The 19,347-nt window shown below is 42.1% G+C and overlaps 1 protein-coding gene and 1 pseudogene across 3 annotated transcripts in view; both read right to left on the bottom strand.

Moving 5' to 3' along the window:
• The window catches only part of ZMPSTE24 (zinc metallopeptidase STE24), a 40,553-nt gene extending 21,749 nt beyond the window's left edge, over window positions 1–18,804 (bottom strand). The window contains exons 1-6 of one of the 3 annotated variants that reach the window (XM_045482324.1): window positions 18,375–18,804; window positions 15,828–15,974; window positions 9,362–9,448; window positions 7,601–7,717; window positions 6,637–6,789; window positions 4,968–5,109 (exon numbers count right to left, since the gene is read on the bottom strand). In XM_045482324.1, coding sequence (XP_045338280.1) covers window positions 4,968–5,109; window positions 6,637–6,789; window positions 7,601–7,717; window positions 9,362–9,448; window positions 15,828–15,974; window positions 18,375–18,497 — 769 coding nt within the window. In that variant the 5' untranslated portion in view covers window positions 18,498–18,804. The remainder of the gene's footprint in view (window positions 1–4,967; window positions 5,110–6,636; window positions 6,790–7,600; window positions 7,718–9,361; window positions 9,449–15,827; window positions 15,975–18,374) is intronic. The other 2 variants (XM_045482326.1, XM_045482325.1) reach the window with 2 other exon arrangements.
• On the bottom strand, window positions 3,079–3,453 carry LOC123599870 (annotated as a pseudogene).
• Window positions 18,805–19,347: the final 543 nt, after the last annotated feature.

Below are 19,347 nucleotides of genomic sequence, written 5' to 3'. Positions count from 1 at the left end.
ATATGTTTATTTATTTGTATTTTTATTTTTTTGAATGTTTATTTTTGAGAGAGACAGAGACAGAGTGTGAGTGGGGCAGGGGCAGAGAGAAAGGGAGACAGAGTCTGGAGCAGGCTCCAGGCTCTGAGCAAGCTGTCAGCACAGAGCCTGACATAGGCTCAAACTCACAAACGGTGAGATCATGACCTGAGCCGGAGTTGGATGCTTAACCAACTGAGTCACCCAGGCGCCCCAACAATATATTTAGAATACAGTATATTTACATATATAGAAGTATATATGTTTAGAATATAGTAAGACTTTGATAAATATTAACCTATTTATGTGTTTATTTTTTCATCTTTTGGTTTTGTTGCCTAGAAATTAAGAGTCAAACACGTGGTCCAATTTTGTCAGTAGTTCAGGACCTCAGCATCTGGAAAGTTATGTGTAATTCAGAGGTCTTACACTTCTATCTCATTTATGTCTCCTTTGATTCTAATTTTTAAATTAAAAATACTTCTTAGAAGCTGCCTTATTTATGGAAGTAAGCAAATTATATGCTTATAAATAAAATAAAATTAATACCTTAAAGTGTAGCTCAAGGAATACGTATACCAAAATCACCTAGGGGAGCTTGTTAAAAGTAGATACTAAAACACCTGGGAATGGAGCCCAAGAATCTGTCTTTTAGCAAAACTTCCAGAATATTCTTATAGTCACTAAAGTTTAAGAGTCCCTGCTCTAGACCATAAGCTTTTTGTATCACTGTAGTGGCATGTAGTATATTCAATAATGCTTGTTTACTGAATGGGTTAATGATACCACTTGAGATATGAAGTAATATACTTGAGAATTCTGAAAAACCAATGTAAGGCACTGCCATTTGTGTCTTCATGTCTTATGATGTCTTACCTTCACCTACCAGCAGCATTTTTTGTTTATTTATGTAATCTCCACACCCCATGGGAGCTCAAATTCACAGCCCTGAGATCAATGGTCACTTACTCTTCCAACTCAGCCGGCCAGGCACCCCCTCAGCAGCATTTGACACAGCTGACCACTCCTTCCCTGAAAGACTTTCTTCTCCTGTCTTAAAAGAAACACCACTTTCTCCTGGCTTTATTGCTACCTCAATGGTCTCTCCTCCTCAGCCTCCATTGCTGGCTCTTCCTCTCCTACTGACTTCAACCTGAGCCCCTTTCTCTTCTCTAAGTGCCCTCTTCATGGCATTAAACACCATCTATGTGCCAGATACTTCCCTATCAATATTCTGGCCCTGACCTCTCCCCTAGAACTCCAGACTCATATATCCAGCTGCCTATCTGACATCTGTATATCTCCACAAGGAGGTCTTTAATGCAGATTTGTTATTTATATTCGTGTGTGTGTGTGTGTGTGTGTGTGTGTGTGTGTGTTTTCCTGCTCCATGTTGAATTCTCCTTTCAGAGTTTAGGAAATTTCTCACCATGTAAGTCTTGTGGGAGACTGCTTCTCATTTGAGAAATCTAAAAGGCCAGATATTCGCATCCCCAGCACTGCTGGCAGTTAGCCCGTGCCCTGGTTCAATCAGATGCACCTACTGGGGACTCTCAAGATTTAGCTAATTATGCAAAGAACCAGGGCAGTGAGGAATTAATGCTATGGATACAAGTGGTAGGGATGATATAAGGGAGCATACTACTGAATTCAACAGCAGGAGGCAAGAGCAGGGTCCACACCAGACTGGTTCTACAATGTGATTCTAACCTCCTCATCTCCCTGGGAACAGTCCATTTTCCAAGCTAGTAAACTTAACTTTCCCGGTGACTTTGTGAGTTATCAAACATTGATTCAATAAGGAATTTTCCTGCTTCAGTTAGCCACAGTTGGTTCTACTGCTCACTCAGAGCTAATCACTGCTTGAGGAACTCTAATACAGTGTTGAAATAGATACCTCAAAATGTAGAACTTAATCCAGTAGAACTTAATCCCCCACAAACCTGCTCTTTGCTCAGTTTTCCCATCTCAGTAAACTATCATTTTTCAGCTGCTCAGGCCAAAAATCTAGGTCATTACCCTAAGTGTCTCCCTTTCCCCAATTCCTTCACAGGTAATCTCTGAATAAATTCCATCAACTCTACCTCTGAAACACATCTCCAATGCATCCACTTCACTCTAGAAATTACTGTCCTAGTCTAAGCTGCCCTACCTCCTCGCTGACCCCTACCACAGTCTCCTAACTGCTCGTCCTGCTGCTACTCTTGCCCTCCCACTACAACCTTTTCTCCACACAGCAACCCACAATATTTAAAAAGTACAAACCAGACCATGTCACTAAAACCTCTAATGGATTTTGCCCCCTTGAACTTAACATAAAACCCAAGGTCCTACCGTGATTTACAAAGGCCTGTGTGGACTGACTCCTGTGTATATCTCACACTGTTCATGTCATAACACCCTTCTGCTGTGCTGAGTCACACTGGACTTTCTTCTGTTTCTTGAAGACACAAAGCTCTAGAAGGTTTTCCTACTAATCTCAGCATGGATGGCTCCTTCCTTCAGGTGTCAGCTAACACTCATCTGCTCAGAGAGGTCCTGCCTGATGACCCAATCTAAAGTATCTACTCAGTCATCCTGCATCACATCACACTAGATTCTCTGCCCAGCACCTGCTATCTGGTACTTTCTGAGAACAGAATGTTGTGGACTTTTCACTACAATATCCCTGTCAATTTACAAATCCATAATGTGTATTGTTATTAGTAGTAACAACACTTAGTCAAAGTATTTCTGAGGACTGTGATCATTATTAAGAACAAAAACATACATTACAGATCAGTAAACTTCCATTTAGCAAAGGTAAGTCGCCAAAGTCACACAGGTAATTTGTGATAAAAACAGGATTCAGGGGGGATGGGCTAAATGGGGAAGAGGCATTAAGGAATCTACTCCTGAAATCATTGTTGCACTATATGCTAACTGACCTGGATGTAAATTAAAAAATAAACTATAAAAAACAAAACAAAACAGGATTCAAACCCAAGCCTATTGATGTCACAACCTGACCTCTCATATGCTACCCTCCACCTACTCAAATCTTTTTTTTTTTTTTTTTAACACGCTCTGGCCAGTTATATTAAAAAAAAAAAAAAAGTTGCATGATTTACTTTTCACTGGTCTGTTCTGGAATGCTTTGATTACATCAGAATCACCTGGGTCAATGATAGCCAGTGTGCATACTCCACAGTATTTTCCACGTTCTATGCCCAATTCAATACTATTGCCACCGTAGGGACAGACACCAGTTTTGGCCAGGATGGCATAATACCCTAGTTCAGATTTCCTCAAGGCTAGGCAGTTGTTGGCCAGGATGACCATTTTCAGAGTCTGCCTGTATCCCAGCACATACTTTCCACTTTTCATATTGATTTGCAGCCCAGAGTTAATCAACTCCAGTGGCTTTTTCATCTTTTCGGCCACCGTCTTCCTGTCTTAGGTGTGGGCTGGCCCCACAAGATGGCCAGGGAGTGAGAAAAAAAAAAAAAAAAAAAAAAAAAGCCAAATCCTTATTTTCCATAAAGTCCCAGCTCATGTTGTAATTCTCCATAAAGCTGTCCTTATTTCATCTAAAACCATATGGCACTGACAGTATATATTTACACATCAATTGCCTCTATTCTGATATCATTAGCTGTCATTTCATATTCTCTGATTATAACTTAAGTGATAAGCAACTCAGGCCGCCCCCTTCCATAAAAACCCCTCAGAGACCATGCTTCTGCCCTGATTACTGCACTTCCAGTTTACTATTCACTAAAAGAGTAGTGATCCCAGAGGCTAAAGAAGTAGTGTGAATTGTCATTCTTCTACCATTTCCCCCATGGAAATGTCCCAATTGTGCAGTCAGCCAGGCTGTATAACCTCAGAAGCCACTACAAGTCTGAGATTTCTATGCTCTTCTAGTTGCTGTTAATTCATTCTTTCCCATCGCAGTCATCTCTTCTCCCTGGCCCTGCAGTTACTTCTCAGGTTCTAGTCCTTCATTCAGTACAGCTGTTTCTCACTGATTTTTTTTTTTTCTTTTTTTATTTAAAGGAGTGATGGGCAAAGTATGGTTTGCAGGACAAATTTAATTTCCCACCTGGTTTTATAAATAAAATTTTATTAGAACATAGCCATGCTCATTTGCTTATGCATTATCTGTGACTGCTTCTGTACTAATTAATGGCAGGGTTCAACAGCTGCAACAGAGACCATGTGGCCCACAAAGCCTCAAATATTTATTGACAAGCCCTTTACAGAAAACGTTTGCCAAACTATGGTTTAAGAGAAGCAAAAGCGAAGCCGAGAGGCGTGAAGGGATTCGTCCAAGATCCCACTGGCAGAGGCAGAACCAGTGCCTCACACATTTACATGGCTTTTAATTATAGATTCTGAAAGTCATGGTATCATACAACAGTTTTACTCTACGTCTTTTTGGGCTTGAGACTTTAGTAGTCTTATGTAAGCTAATACATAGCTTAACTCTCAAAAGCAATCATCAAAAAAGCAGAGAACAACTAATCTGAAGTATCCAATGGTACTACAGTTTCTGGTGTACGTGCAAGTGAAATCGGACTCCTCCAGAACACTGGAAGTTTTGTTGGATGAGACAAAGCCAGCATCACTGGTTTTATTTTATAAGCCCCCAACTAGAGCTAAATGGAACTGGACTATGCGAAAGTCCAACTCCATTCCCTGAGGGAGCAGGAAGGTAACAGAAGTATATAAACCAGTGTCATATACATGATACAACTAGCAGTGAAAAAGGCCTTGGCCAAAACTTAAAACCAACACGGTAAAGCCAACCCAACACAGCTGCAGGTAAGAGCAGGCTTGGTATCAGGCTACCAGTTTCTATCCCTGGACTCTGCCACCAAGTCCTAGAAATCTTCAGAAGCCAAAATGTAAAATCCTAACAAATCAAAACACTTGAGTAAAACCTCCTTACCCCCGGATAGCCTTACCTTCAACAACATACACCTTAGTCAAAGGAAAGTCAATACTCTTTGCCATTACTTCAATTTCTTGTTTAAGCTTTCCCTCAGGCAGAGGTGTGAACTTGTCAAATAAAGGGGCAATATAATCAGCATAGATTGTGACAAGCACCTGAAAAACAAATGTCAGAACAACCTATGAGTATGCTTTTTTTTTTTTAGAAATCTGATTTTCCATCATTTTTTTAAATGTTTATTTATTTCTGAGAGAGAGAGACAGAGGGAAAGAGAATGCACAGGGGAGGATGGACAGAGAGAAAAAGAGAGAAGGGGAGACAGAGAATCCTAAGCAGGCTCCGAGCTGTCAGCAGAGCCCCACCGGGGTAAGTCACCTAGGCAGCCCTATGAATACGTTCTTAAAAAAGCACTGCCATTTATACAGATTCAATCATATTAAAACAACTACATGATCTAGCCTTGAGAACATGGATCTTTTCATTTGTTCTGGTATTCCCAACCCCAAATACTACCAGATAATAAGTGCTCAGTATCTGTTAAATTAAATCAAAGTGAGTAGTCTCTATGTGGTAATAACTGAAAAGTCAAATGGTCCATTCAAAAACTATCTTGGGACTTTCTGCTACTTCATAAGCCCATCATAACTTGGAATTCTGCCTTTCAGAGTAATCACAAGAGACTTGCATTCTTTGCTAAAAATTAATTACTAGAGCTTGATTGTGTGCTATTATTTGGGTGGTCTACTAAAATTAATTACCTGTAGTGTAAAAAATTAATTACCCACAGTGTACACTGAGGTTGAAATGGCACTTCCTTAAGCATTTCTGGAACATTCCGTCTGCTCTCTCCTCTCACTTCATTGGCCATACACAGATATGTGCAAATCCAACTAGCACCTGTTCTTGGAGCTTGGTCCCACCAGTGGAAAGTGAAGCAGAGAGCACCATGGCAATTCAGACTAAAATACACCTCATCATCACAGAAGTTGAAGAGCTGATAGATGCTATTTCCTGGGAGCTGTGAACAGACTGTTTTCATTGTGTTGTAGTGTGTGCGTTGTGAAGTGGTTTAGAATATGGTAGAGAGAAGAAGCAAAGATGTGAGGAAGGAAAGATGCGGGGTGAGAGGGAAGGGAGGGAGAAGGAAGACAGGGGAGGGGAGAAAAGGGAGAAGAGAAGTGAGGAGCAAGGGGGAAGGGAACAGAGAAGAAGGGATAAAAAAGCACGAACGGAGGAGGGAAAAAGCAGGGGAAAGAGGGCAGAAAAAAATCAGGCAGGTTTAGGGTTTCTTTTTCTTATCCCTCTTAAATCTAGTCTCCCTTCAAAACATCCATGATGTTTAGGCACTGGAGCTCAGTAAAGAGTGACTAAATGATCAAACCTAGTCATCCATTCTGGTGACAACTCACAAATGCACAGCCTAAAACTGCCTGACAACTATTAACGGTAACTAATAACCAGCTCCTAGGATCCGAGTCAGCATAAGGGGAAAAAAATCTACGGTCAGGGTCAGTTCTCCTATTTCTATACCCAAAGGCAGAAACCAAGGGGGAAATTTAGATGACCACTTATTTATATTTCATTTGCTTCTCAAGAACTGTTTACATGCTAATGAAGATTAAATCATAGTTATCTTGCCAAGAAAATTTTGTAAAAGAAAATGAAACAAAGATTTTACTCACCAGAGAAACAACTAATGTGAACAGCCAGGCATATATAAAAAAATAGTCTCCCCCAATTTTAATAATATAAAGTAGAAGTGAAGACACAGGCAATAAAATGCACTGAGTCACGATAAATTTCTTGACTGCATCTTTCATGAAGAAGCCCAAAGTCTGAAAAAAGAAAAGATTATCACAAGAAAATGAGAAACTGCTTTTAAAGTAAATAATAAGTGAATATAAAGGATACATAATTTTATTTTTAATTTTTTTAATGTTTATTTATTTTTGAGAAAGAGAGAGTGAGACAGAGCACAAGTCGGGGAGGGGCAGGGAGAGGGAGACACAGAACCTGAAGCAGGCTCCAGGCTCTGAGCTGTCAGTACAGAGCCCAACACGGGGCTCGAACTCACGAGCCATGAGATCATGACCTGAGCCGAAGTCGGATGCTTAACCAACTGAGCCACCCAGGCGTCCCTATTAAAGAAATTTTAACAGTTAAAAGGCAGTGAGTCTATATTATATGACACTAGGTTGTCTAAGACGACAAGTAAATGTCTGGCATTTTACAGTTCAAAATCAACCCATTTAAATGTTAGCAAAAGGATACTAGACTTTAGTACTAGAAGAGTTTATGGCAAGACTTTAACCTATGATCTGCAGTTCCTTTTCCTTCACTGAATTCATGCTCTAAAACAGCAAATTATGCTTCAATTATTACCAGCAGAGGGGAAAAAAAGCACAAAGAAGTCTTTATATTTACAGGAGAATATTTGAGGGGCGCCTGGGTGGCTCAGTCAGTTGGTCGTCAGACTTCGGCTCAGGTCATGTGTCTCCTTTCTCTCTCCTTTCCCTTTCTCTCCCTTTCTCTCCTCCCCTCCCCTGCTCTCACTCTCTCTCCCTCTCTCTCAAAAATAAATAAACATTAAAAACAATTTTTAATATAAAAATAAATAAGAGAGAATATTTGCATTCTCCAGTTTACCTGTTGATTGAAACCATGTTTTTCTTCTATCACAAAAGTATTATAAAGACTCCATGGCAAACCAGTCAATGCACTGAAAAGCGTAGCCAACAGGAGAAACACCAAGGACTGAGTGATCTAAACACAAGAAGAAAACAGTGGCGGTTTTTATAGTGTAATATTAATTCCTTCTTCAAATGAATGATTAGTGAACAAATCAATAGGTAGTTGCTGAGTACTTACAGGATTTCAAGCAATGTGCTTGATTCTATGGGTTACAAAGTCTGAAACAACATCTGTATCTCAGAGTTTACTTGCCAGAGGAAGCAATAAAACAATGTTTCTTTTATTACATAGGCACTATGTGAAAGTCACCTGAAGCCATATAGACAAAATGGTTAAAAGAACCAAAAAATGAGAGACAAATACATATGCTGGTAAATTCAAGCAAGGCTTGCAAGGCTTACAAGGCTGAGGAGACTCAGGATGCCACTCTGAAGAGGTAAACTAAAGGGACAGGAGAGACAAGGAAAGGAAGAATTCCTTGCAATTTACAAAAGCACAGAGAGAGAAAAGAGCACCCCGTAAGTGGAAGAGGACAAGATGGCAAGCCTGGTTGGGACAAGGCAGAGAAACTTATACTAGATCATGTCTTTAAAGAGTTTGGCTGAGGGGCACCTGGGTGGCTCAGTCGGTTGAGCGTCCGACTTCGGCTCAGGTCATGATCTCACAGTTTGTGAGTTTGAGTCCGCGTCGGGCTCTGTGTGGACAGCTCAGAGCCTGGAGCCTGCTTCGGATTCTGTGTCTCCCTCTCTCTGCCCCTTCCCCGCTCATGCTGTCTCTCTCTGTCATCTCAAAGATGAATAAATGTTAAAAAAAAAAAAAAAAAAATTAAAGAGTTTGGCTGATTTAGAAAAAGGTATACAGAAAAGGGACATAGGATGAGCTGAATTAAAACCCAAGGTACCCATACATGTAGAAGAGAGCCATCATTTCAAATAAACAATCAGGAAAGAGGGAAGAGAGTTGGCAATTTCCAACAAGAAGTCAGGAGGCAGTGTCCTAGCATCCACCACAGGTCAGGGAGTCTCAGGCTTAGGGCTTTGCCCAGGGAATGGAACTTCTGTAAGAAGAGGTAGTCGACTCAAGGAGCTCCAAGGAGACTCTCAAAGATACATTCCCTGTCCTTGTTTGAAGTATCTGCTAACTACGTATGGTACAGAGCGTCTGTTGAGTGGGTTCAAGGAAATTCTTGTTTCCCCTTTCACTGGAAGGAAGGGGTTGTCCCTGAGAAATAGCTTGCCTAACTGGAGCGCACATTCCCCCGTTCCCTTACATCTGAGACTAAATGACTGGTTCACCAGCAAGATGTGAATGCAAAGGATACTACAGAGCCAAGGGAATTAAGAAGAGAATGTACTTTCTCCACCCCCTCATTCCACCTGCCTGTTGGACGCAGAGAACTCTGGGGCACTCAGGAGACGGCACAGCCATAGATGAAAAGAGACCGGGTCCCTGGCTCCCCATGTGGAAGAATGTCACCTGTTGGCCAAAAATACTCACGCGAGGCTATTCTGTGATTGAGAAATAAAGTATTGTGATAAGCTATTGAAATTCTGGAGTGTGCTACAATAACTAGCATTATCCTAACATAGCATGTGTGGACAAGGATTGTACAAACGGAGAAGCAAGCCTAAGACAGAGCCAAAAAATTAACTTCCATGTATAGCTAGCCAAGCAAAAAGTAAGACTCTAAAATATATATGCTAATGAATCACATACCTCATATTCTGGTCCAAAGCCAGCATAGCCACAGAACCGTCCAGAAAGTCTCCAGAGATAAGGAATTCCTCCAAAAAGAAGAATAAGCTATAAAACAAGACATACTTTGGTTAAATTTGAAGACTAGAAATTATCAGATGGGAACATTTCATAAAGAAAAAGGGACAGGGGGTGCCTGGGTAGCTCAGTTGATCATCCTGCTTCGGCTCAGGTCATGATCTTGTGGTCCGTGACTTCAAGCCCTGCATTCTCTGTTGTCAGCCTATCAGTGCAGAACCTGCTTCAGATCCTCTGTCCCCCTCTCTTTCTGCCCCTCCCCCACTCGTACTCTCTCAAAATATAAATAAAACATAAGAAAGAAAAGAAAAAAGGACAAAATAATTATCTCTGAAGAAAAAAGAGACCTATCTTATTTAGGCTAAAATATGCATTTACGTGGATACAAACCAATTGAGATACTAAGTTTAGCCTGGTAAAGTATTTATGCCTGTACATTTTACACAGATAAATTAGGATGGTATGTGAATTATGTCTCTATAAAGTGAAGCTGTAAAATAAATGAATGAATGAATGAATGAATGAATGAATAAATAAATAAATTTGCCAAAAGACCACAACAAAAGTTTTATGGATCAGGGACTAAACTTAGAAAAGGTAAGCAATTTATCCAGAATCTCACGGCTAATGAGTCACATAAATGGGATCTGACCAAGGCTATGTGGCTCCCTAAGTGGTTTTCGCCTAAAAGGAAACAGCCCCCATCCGTCAGGACAAAGTATTAGTATCAGTGTAAGTGGAGAGTCAGGTCCACTTACCAAACTGAGGGACAGAATGGGATATCTGTGCTTCCCCCAGGTAAGGAAAAGGTGAATCTTGAGGTAGGAGTCAGGGTTTCATAGGAGGAGGCCCCCTTCTCAGCACCACCCTTTGTCTTGGGCAGATACAGCAAACAAAGATATTCACCAAATCACCATGACATTCGAATGAGCAAGCTGCTCTTAAAATCTGAAAAGAATGCATGCTTACAAAACACAACCTGCCACAACAGATACTAAGTTTATGGAACTAAAGAGGAATCGGTTTAGTTTTCCTTTCCCTGGAGTCTCAGGAACACAACGATCAATCACACTCCTTGGTTAGAAGCACAATATTCTCATTGGTTCACACACGGTTCATTGTGGTTTTGACAGGTTTTGGCACTATCGTATATTTCATGGGAAGCCTTCCAATCTACTTTCCATTTTTATATATGTATCCATAAATAATATAGTGATTTATATATGCTTTTTGAGACTATATATAAATAACATCATATTGTACTTATTCTACAACTTGCTTTTTACACTCTACATATTTTTAGATCCATCCACAATGACTGGTAAATGTATTTGGTATTATGATCAGCTTGTTCTCTGCAGTGTTTACGCCAAATTACACCCTCGTCGGCAGTACTGGAGGGCTCCTGTTCCCTACAATCTCACCCACACTTGGTGCCATCCATCTTTTAGATGTTTCCCTGTATGCTGGGTTGGTTTAATACCATGGACCTCAAATATAGTTTCTGTACAGCAGCAGCAGCAGCAGCATCACCTGGGAATGTGTTAGAAATGCAAATACTCGGGCTCCACCCCAGAACCACTGAATCAGGAACTGGAAGTGGAGCCGGGCAGTCTCCAGGCACAGTCACCAAAGTCTGAAAATCTTGGGTTTAATAAATTGCTGTCTTAAAGGCTCCCTTAACTCTTCGTCCAACTATTTCACCTAACCCAATCTTGGATGTAAACCCCGTCTTCCCAAAAGATATGCTTTGGCACCACTGTCTGGTATATGCACCGCCTGTTGAACTAATCGACTTGAGACGGCACTTCTTTCATCCTGTTCTTAATCCTAATAAATAATGCAAAATTAAGGATTTATAAGCCTTCTGGTGAAACGTTAAAACACCTATTATTAAAAGTCCAGCTTTTAAGTACGCATCAAGGGTAGTTTTAATATGAACTTCAAATGCATCTCGGAATGCTTTTAGAAACTGCTGTCGCAAACCTTGTTTAGTATACTTTGGGAAATGAAATATAAAACACAGTGAACAGTAAAGTTTCCCTCTATTGATAATCTCACTGAGCAGGCTGCTGGGATGTCTTATAACAAGAACTAATGAGCCCAACAAAAACAACTCCAGCACTTTTTTTTTATAATATTTTTTTAACGTTTATTTATTTTTGAAACAGAGAGAGACAGAGCATGAACGGGGGAGGGTCAGAGAGAGAGGGAGACACAGAATCTGAAACAGGCTCCAGGCTCTGAGCTGTCAGCACAGAGCCTGAAGCGGGGCTTGAACTCACGGACCGTGAGATCATGACCTGAGCTGAAGTCGGACGCTTAACCGACTGAGCCACCCAGGCGCCCCACAACTCCATCACTCTTAAACATAAGATCCCACTAGACTCTTGCAAAGCAGGCAAGACATATAGTCACTACCACATTATAGATGAGACACCTGAAAATCAGAGGTTAAAGTTACTTGCCCAAAGAAACCCAGTGACGAAGTGACTGCTATGTATTGAGCAGTGTACTAATGGCTTCATCGACATTATCTCACTCACTCAGTCCTTGCCACAAACCATGTGAGATATGGTTTAATATGTATCGGCTTCTCATCACAAAGAGGGGAAAAAAACGAGGCTCAAGAAGGCCAAGGTGCTCACTCAGAAACCCACAGAAATTGGAAAAGCAACAATTTCAATGTTGCTACACTGCCCTCCTCGACTGCCCAGCCCTTCCACTTCCTGATCAGGCTCTTCACTGACATTTGTGAGACACCAGGAAAGTCTGTCTCAGAAAGGCTGGACACCTTCTCTCTGGGTGCTTTGTCACATTTGCGTGAACAGTGGCACCTGTAATTGGTCACACAAGGCCTCTGCTTATGTTCCTTCGGATAGAAAAAAAGAGGCAACAAAAAGTTTAAATCAATCTTTGCACTTGTTCTTTGTGACCAAAATATAAAAACTTATTAATTTTAATCAACACAAAATAGGAATTAATGAACCTGTCTTCAAACAGAACAGGATTTCAAAGTAACACAAAATGCTTCCCATCGAACGGTAAATAGAGCTAATTCCCCAAGGATAAATTCAGCACATTTATGATGTGGTCCCTAGAGTTTTGAGAATGGTTTCTTCAATGCAATTTTAAAGACTTAGAAGAGCAGAGCTTGAAACCCACTTCTCCCACTTATCGTCACTTGGCCGTTAAATGGACAAGCCATTTAATTTCTCTGAGCCTCCACCTTCTCATCCACAAAAAGGGAATAACAATGCCTACCCTTTCTACCTCAAAGCACTGTTGTAAACATCAAACAAGCACATTACAAAGCTCTCTTTCTATATGTGTTTTCCCTGTCTCTGTCATCTCCTGGAACAAACTAGACCACCCCCATGCTCACCAACTGTAACAACCAAGCTACTGCCCATCTTTCCTGGAACTGTTTACTAGTGACAACGAAAGAGACTGAAAATGTTTTGCCTGTCTTTTTATAATGGCCCTGTGAGGGGTAAGCCAAAGAACTTCACAGAATCAAACATCAGTGAGGAAAGAGAACGGTGTCTAAATTCACCACCTCTGCTTCCATCTCTCCCTCTGAAGGATGATTTCACAGTTGGACCTTAACAAAAGAAATGATTCAGATAAACTAATCAAAGCCAAATATAAACCACAATAAAGCCTGGCTTGGTTGGAAAGCATCAAGTTTCGATACTAATCTTCAATATCTCTGTAACTAAACCAGGCTTGGACTTGTAAAAAATATAATTTAAAAAATCAACATTGAGAAGACTAATTACTAATAATTGCAACATATCCTAAAAGCCAAATGAATTTTGTTTTTCAGATAAGATTTAATTCTTCTCCTTACCTTTTCGCTACTTTACATCATCCTGAGGAAATAGGAAAGACTTGTAATAATTTGGTTCTAATCACACCAGTCCGTAACTGTCAAGGAAAATTTTGTGACCAGCTGGAAATGTTTTCATCATTTAACAAAGCTCTGAACAGCTGGTTTCTTCTCTATAACTGAGGAAACAATTATGGTCGCTGACCTCATTTATTTTCAATTTAGGAATCTTTCTCTTAGTGGTACTGGAGATTTAAAAGAGGTCTAGAGGAATAGTGATGATAATCACGATCATGATGATAAAAATAATAATGGCCAACACTTACAGAGCATTGATAATGGATCAGGCACTGTTCGAATCTTCTCACACATATTAACTCATTTAATCCTCTCAACAACACTACAAATGAGGAAGTATCACTACACAATTTTAACAGACGAGAAAACTGAGGCACAGAAGTGGTGACTTGCTTGAGGCCCCAGAGCTGGTATGGTAGAACTGAGATTCAGACTCAAGCCACCTGGGTTCTTAACCTCCGCACCACGGACCTTCAATTGTTCTTGGAGGTGGAAAACCAACAACTGGTGTTTGGGAATGAAGAGAAACCTTACTCATTTTATTTATAAAGCACAGATATACATACACACAGTACAGAAACAGATATACAGTATATCTGTGGTATTAAAATTTCATGGAGGGGTGATTAAGAAAAAAATGTCTAGGGGCACCTGGGTGGCTCAGTCAGTTAAGCATCCAACTTTGGCTCAGGTCATGATCTCACGGTCCGTGAGTTCGAGCCCCGCATTGGGCTCTGTGCTGACAGCCGAGAACCCGGAGCCTGCTTCGGATTCTGTGTCTCCCTCTTTCTCTGCCCCTCCCCCACTCATGCTCTGTCTCTCTCTCTCTCTCTCTCTCTCTCTCAAAAATAGATACCTTTTAAAAAAAAATTTTTTAATAAAAGAAAAAATGTCTAAAAAGATACAGGGCCAGGGGTGATCATGAAGAAAAGACTGAGAAACACTGCTCTACACTACACAGCCTCTCTTCTTTTAGCATGGGGGGAAGACTGGGTCTGTTTTACTAAGTAAAAATGACCCATCGCTTGTTTCATTTAAGAAATACGGATTATATGCTTATTTTATGCCAGTCACTAGATGCCAAATGATTACAAGACCTTAAAGTATCCTTTCTTTAAGGAATTATCAGTCTGGAGTGCCTGGGTGGCTCAGTTGGTTGAGCATCTGACTTTTGGTTTCAGCTCAGGTCATGATCTCACAGTTTGTGAGTTTAAGCCCCATGTCAGGCTCCATGCTCCTGATGCAGAGCCTGCTTGGGATCCTCTCCCTTCCTCTCTCTCTCTCTCAAGATAAAGAAATAAACTTTAAAAAAAAAAAGAACTATCAGTCTCACCATGTGATAAGTACTGACAGGAATAATGAAAGAATGCTGCCTTAACCAATCTCGAGGGACAGGGGAAGATTCAAACGGTTTCTTTTCTTTTTTTAAATAATTTTTCTAGATGTTTATTTTTGAGAGAGAGAGCACATTGCACACGCATGAGCTGGGGAGGGGCAGAGACAGAGAGGATCCAAAGTGGGCTCCGTGCTGATAGCAGAGAGCCTGATGTGGGGCTCAAACTCACGAAACGTGAGATCATGACCTGAGTGAAGTCAGAGGCTTAACTGACTAAGCCACCCAGGAGCCCCTCAAACTGTTTCTTAGAAGAGATGATGTCTCAGCTGGAACCTAATGGAAGAGTGGGGATTAATCAGCCTCCAGCAAGAGAGTGGACTTGTAGAGGTGAGCACCCCTGATAGATACTAGCATGTGAAAAAACTCAAAGTTACAAGAAACCAAGCTGGACAAAAAAGGAGAAAGAATTTGGGGGGACGAATAAAAAGATGAAGCTGAAGTAAGCAACGGCCAGGTCAAAAGTACCCCCAAAACTCATGCCAAAAAATCTGGACTGCACCCAGAAGGAAACAGTGAGCCAGTGATAGGTTTTATGTAGGAGAACAGCATGATCAGAATTATCCTTCAGGGTTCCTTTGGCTGCAGTGTGAAGGGCAGTAGAAAAGTTAAGACGGAGGCAGGAAGGCCTGTAAAGACTGCTGAATATCTCAGAGGGGCGCCTGGGTGCTTCAGTTGGTTTAACATCCAACTCTTGAATTTTGGCTCAGGTCCCAATCTCACGGTTTCGTGGGTTCGAGCCCTGTGTCAGGCCCTGCGCACTGACCTCATGTGCAGAGCCTGCTTGGGATTCTCTCTCTCTCAAAATAAATAAATAAACTAAAAAAAAAAAAAAAAAAAAGAAGGTCTTAATATCTTATAATAGAAGGTTCTTTTTCACACCTGACCTACGATAGTTATCATATGCCACAGTTTTCAACTCACTAACAATTATGTATGAGCCTCTTTTGCTCCACACCCATTATTACTGGTAACAAAGGTTAAAAAAGCATTCTAGGATGTGTAGATATGGTACCCTATTTTGTGTCACAATACAAAATGAAAACCAACATTACAGAGTACTAAACATTTCGATAAGTTGTCTCTCCAGAAAGTAATTTACTCACAGTGCCTTCAATCTCTGAATAGAGTCCTGACCAGAAGCTGAAAGTACTTTTATCCAGCTGATACAGTCGGGATTTCTCAAAGGTTTCTGAATCCATGATCTGTCCTAACTCCAGTGGTACATGAGTTGTTGTTTTATATATCCGTCTCTGAAATATTTTGAAGAAAACACTTTGAGACAGTCAAGCCAACGCCTTATTTATTACAATAGTCATTTATGACCAAACATTGAGTGGTTACAGCCTTAACCTGTCACTTAAGCCTACTGAATTTGCTTTACATATACACAAATATTACGTTTGATCAAGTGCACTGACCGCGAAGACAACTGACGCAGCAAAGTAAAAGCAGAACAAGAGACTCGGAGGCTAGCTGACAAGGGAAAATTAAAATCAGGGCTGTCATCACACTTCAGTCTGCACATGTAAACCAAAACTGTACATCACAAATGGTGATGTACAAAGGGTGATGTACCACTCACTCCAAGAAAAACATACATCCTATATAATATAGAAAACAAATTCATGGAAAGGAGAAGGAAGCCATGCTAGCCATAAGTATTAACAGATATTGTAGCTAATTACTAAACTTGGTCCTGGAAACTAAATTCAGAGAAATCTGAGGAATGACAAATGGAAACAGATCAGGTCTTCAAGAGAGACAGACTTGGGGCACCTGGGTGGCTCGGTCAGTTGAACATCCAACTCTAGATTTTGGCTCAGATCATGATTCCAGGGTAGTGGGATCGAGCCCAGGGTGGAGCTCGGCACTGAGCATGGAGCCTGCTTAAGGTTCTCTGTCTCTCCCCTTTACCCCTCCCCCCTGTTCACACACTCTTATCTCTAAAATTAAAAAAATAAAAGACAAACTTTATCATTATGCCAAATTCGAAATGGTAAATTTCAGACCACGGGACATAATATAGGGCACAGAAACTAAGCAATATAGTGGACAGTATCTCCTACAATGGTTTTATGACACATGGCTTCCCTATACGTTGTTGGACACCTTACCAAACCCTCAATAAAAGGCATTACATTAAAGCATAACTGAGGAGGCGCCTGGATGGCTCAGTTGGTTAAGTATCTGACTTCGGCTCAGATCATGATCTCACAGTTTGGGATCAAGCCCCACATCAGGCTCTGTGCTGACAGTTAAGAGCCTGGAGCCTCTCTCTGCCCCACCCCCAGTCATTCTCTGTCGCTCTCTCAAAAATAAATAAAAAACATTAAAAAAGTTAAAGCATAATTGAGTAAAGGAGACATTCTCAAAAAGCAGTTACTGTAACTGGGCTTATCGTTAAAGTAAGACAGATAGATGTTCAATAAGCCCCTCAATTTAGACACTATATACTGTGTTTACCTTATCCAAAGGATCTTCTTTAGGACCTCAAGATTCTGTACTAATAAAGTTATCCAAAGATATCTATGTCAGAGAACTTAGTGCTATACAGCTTAACACCTCTTTAAAGATCCTGAACTAGGGGGCACCCAGCTGGCTCAGTTGGTAGAGCATGTGACTCTTGATCCTGGGGTCATGAGTTTGAGCCCCACATTGGGCATAGAGATTACTTTTTAAAAAGACAAAAAAAAAAAAAAAAAAAAAGACTCAAAAGACTAAAAAATAAGTAAATAAAAAAAGATCCTGGGCTAAAAGAAGAGATCAAGACACAACTCAGCCACTGATGAAAAACTAAAAATTCCAATTTAAAGATTCATGCAGAAAGTAACCCAAGAGAAGAAATGTGTACTGTAGAGGAAGGTAATGCTCAAGAAAGAGTTCTGGCAGTTAAAAAAAGGTTCTCATAGCCATCAGGTTGACACAATGACAACATAGAAGAATGTAGATAAAACAAATCAGCAATCAGAGACAATAAAGCAGACAAACTTAAGATCTATCTCATTTAAAAGTTCGCATCTCCAACAGCAGGCCGTTCATTATGATTACCTCCAGGAAACTGTTATTAAGTAACTTTCAGTTTCTATTTTACAGCTCTAATTGTTTAAAAAAAAGAACATATTGTTCTTTGGGCAAAACAACATACTGTATACATGTTTGTTTGTTTGTTTTTTAAGGGAAAAAAGTTCAGGTCCTTAGAAGGATTTGTTAAGTCTTTATTTTCAGAAAATGGTGTCCTAATCCCATGGTTGAGCATCACCGGGAAGTTGTGATTGGTAAAAATGTTGCATCTTCCTTTTAAAGGCTCATGGGTCTCTGCCAAGGGTAAAGGAGGTAAGTCTGGGCCTGAGGATCCTAAGAAAGCTGTGGGCCAGGCACGACTCAAGTCAACTCAAGTCGGCCCTGACTTCCCTTTCACCAGGCCCTAACCGGCATGGGTCCCAGGATCACGTCGCGGAAAACCTCCCAGAGGCACCAGATACCCTCAAGGCCAAGCCCGCCATCGGGCCAAGTTAGGAGGCCTAGTAGGGACCCATAGGGTCGAGGCTGATGCTGGAGCCGCAGCAATCATCCAGGGACTTGCGGGTCGAGACCGACGCTGGCCCGGGCAGGTCAGGTGTCGGGGTCAGGTGGGCCCCGTCTAGGCTCACCTGTCGCTGCGCTAGGAAGGTCTCCCAAAGATACACTGTCCAGGAGAAGAGCAGCACGGCCCCGAAAATACGCTTCTCGGCCGGCATCTCCCACATCGCGTCCAGCGACGCCCACATCCCCATGGCCACCCGGTTCCGCCAGCTCCTTCAGCGTGCACCGGTGCCACACCGACACCAGTCCCCTCAGAGCGTCTCCGCAGTGCCACAGCGATATCCGTCCCTTCCGAGCGCCACTACACCGACACCCGCCTCCATCCTACCCCTCGGCGCAGCCGGCAGTGTTACACCAACACTCTTCCCCACGGCGACGCCCCCGGTTCCTCCTACTTTCTGCCGGAAAAGGACAATCCCGCCTTCCCCACTTCCGGCCCAAGGCGGGCCGAAGTCCACACGCCGAGTTCCGGCCTGCGTCCGCTGCGGCTCGGACGCCCGGTCAGATCGCTCGGAGCTGCGTTGCACCAACATTCTTCCCCCTCCCTCCCTCCCACGCCTGCCTCTCGCCGAGGGTTCCGGCCTCTCTCCTGGGCCCGGCAACGCAGCAGAGCTGTCGCTTTACCCCGAGGGGGAGGTGGCGTCGTTCGTTGCCTGGCTTGCCCTGGCAGGGCTGCGGCCTGCGCGGGACCTTCCCGGCCAGCGCAAGCCCACTGGTGGTCGGGACTGAGCTGGGGCTGACGCTGAGGGGGCCGCCACTCCCGCCGTGAGGAAGCGGGGAAGAGCCGCAGAGGGGCCGACTTCGCCGGCTCTGGAAACCGTGCTTCTGACCTGGCGCAGATCAAACTGAGGCTTGGCGTGCCCGGGACACCTTAGGGCTGAAAAGGAGAGCGGAGAGCGAGACTAGGCATTCTTAGTGCGGGATTTGGGCCCATATTGGGGTGTTCCGAGTGCAGACCTGTTAGACAGTGGGCGGTAGTGATGAGATTTGCGTTTAAAGATGTCGCCTCTGCCACCCCACGTGAAGGCGGGGTGGCATCTT

The sequence above is a fragment of the Leopardus geoffroyi genome, chromosome C1, assembly GCF_018350155.1.
Source record: "Leopardus geoffroyi isolate Oge1 chromosome C1, O.geoffroyi_Oge1_pat1.0, whole genome shotgun sequence".
NCBI lineage: Eukaryota > Metazoa > Chordata > Mammalia > Carnivora > Felidae > Leopardus > Leopardus geoffroyi.
Note: the sequence above shows the minus strand (reverse complement) of the source record. Positions and strands in the feature narration are given on the sequence as shown.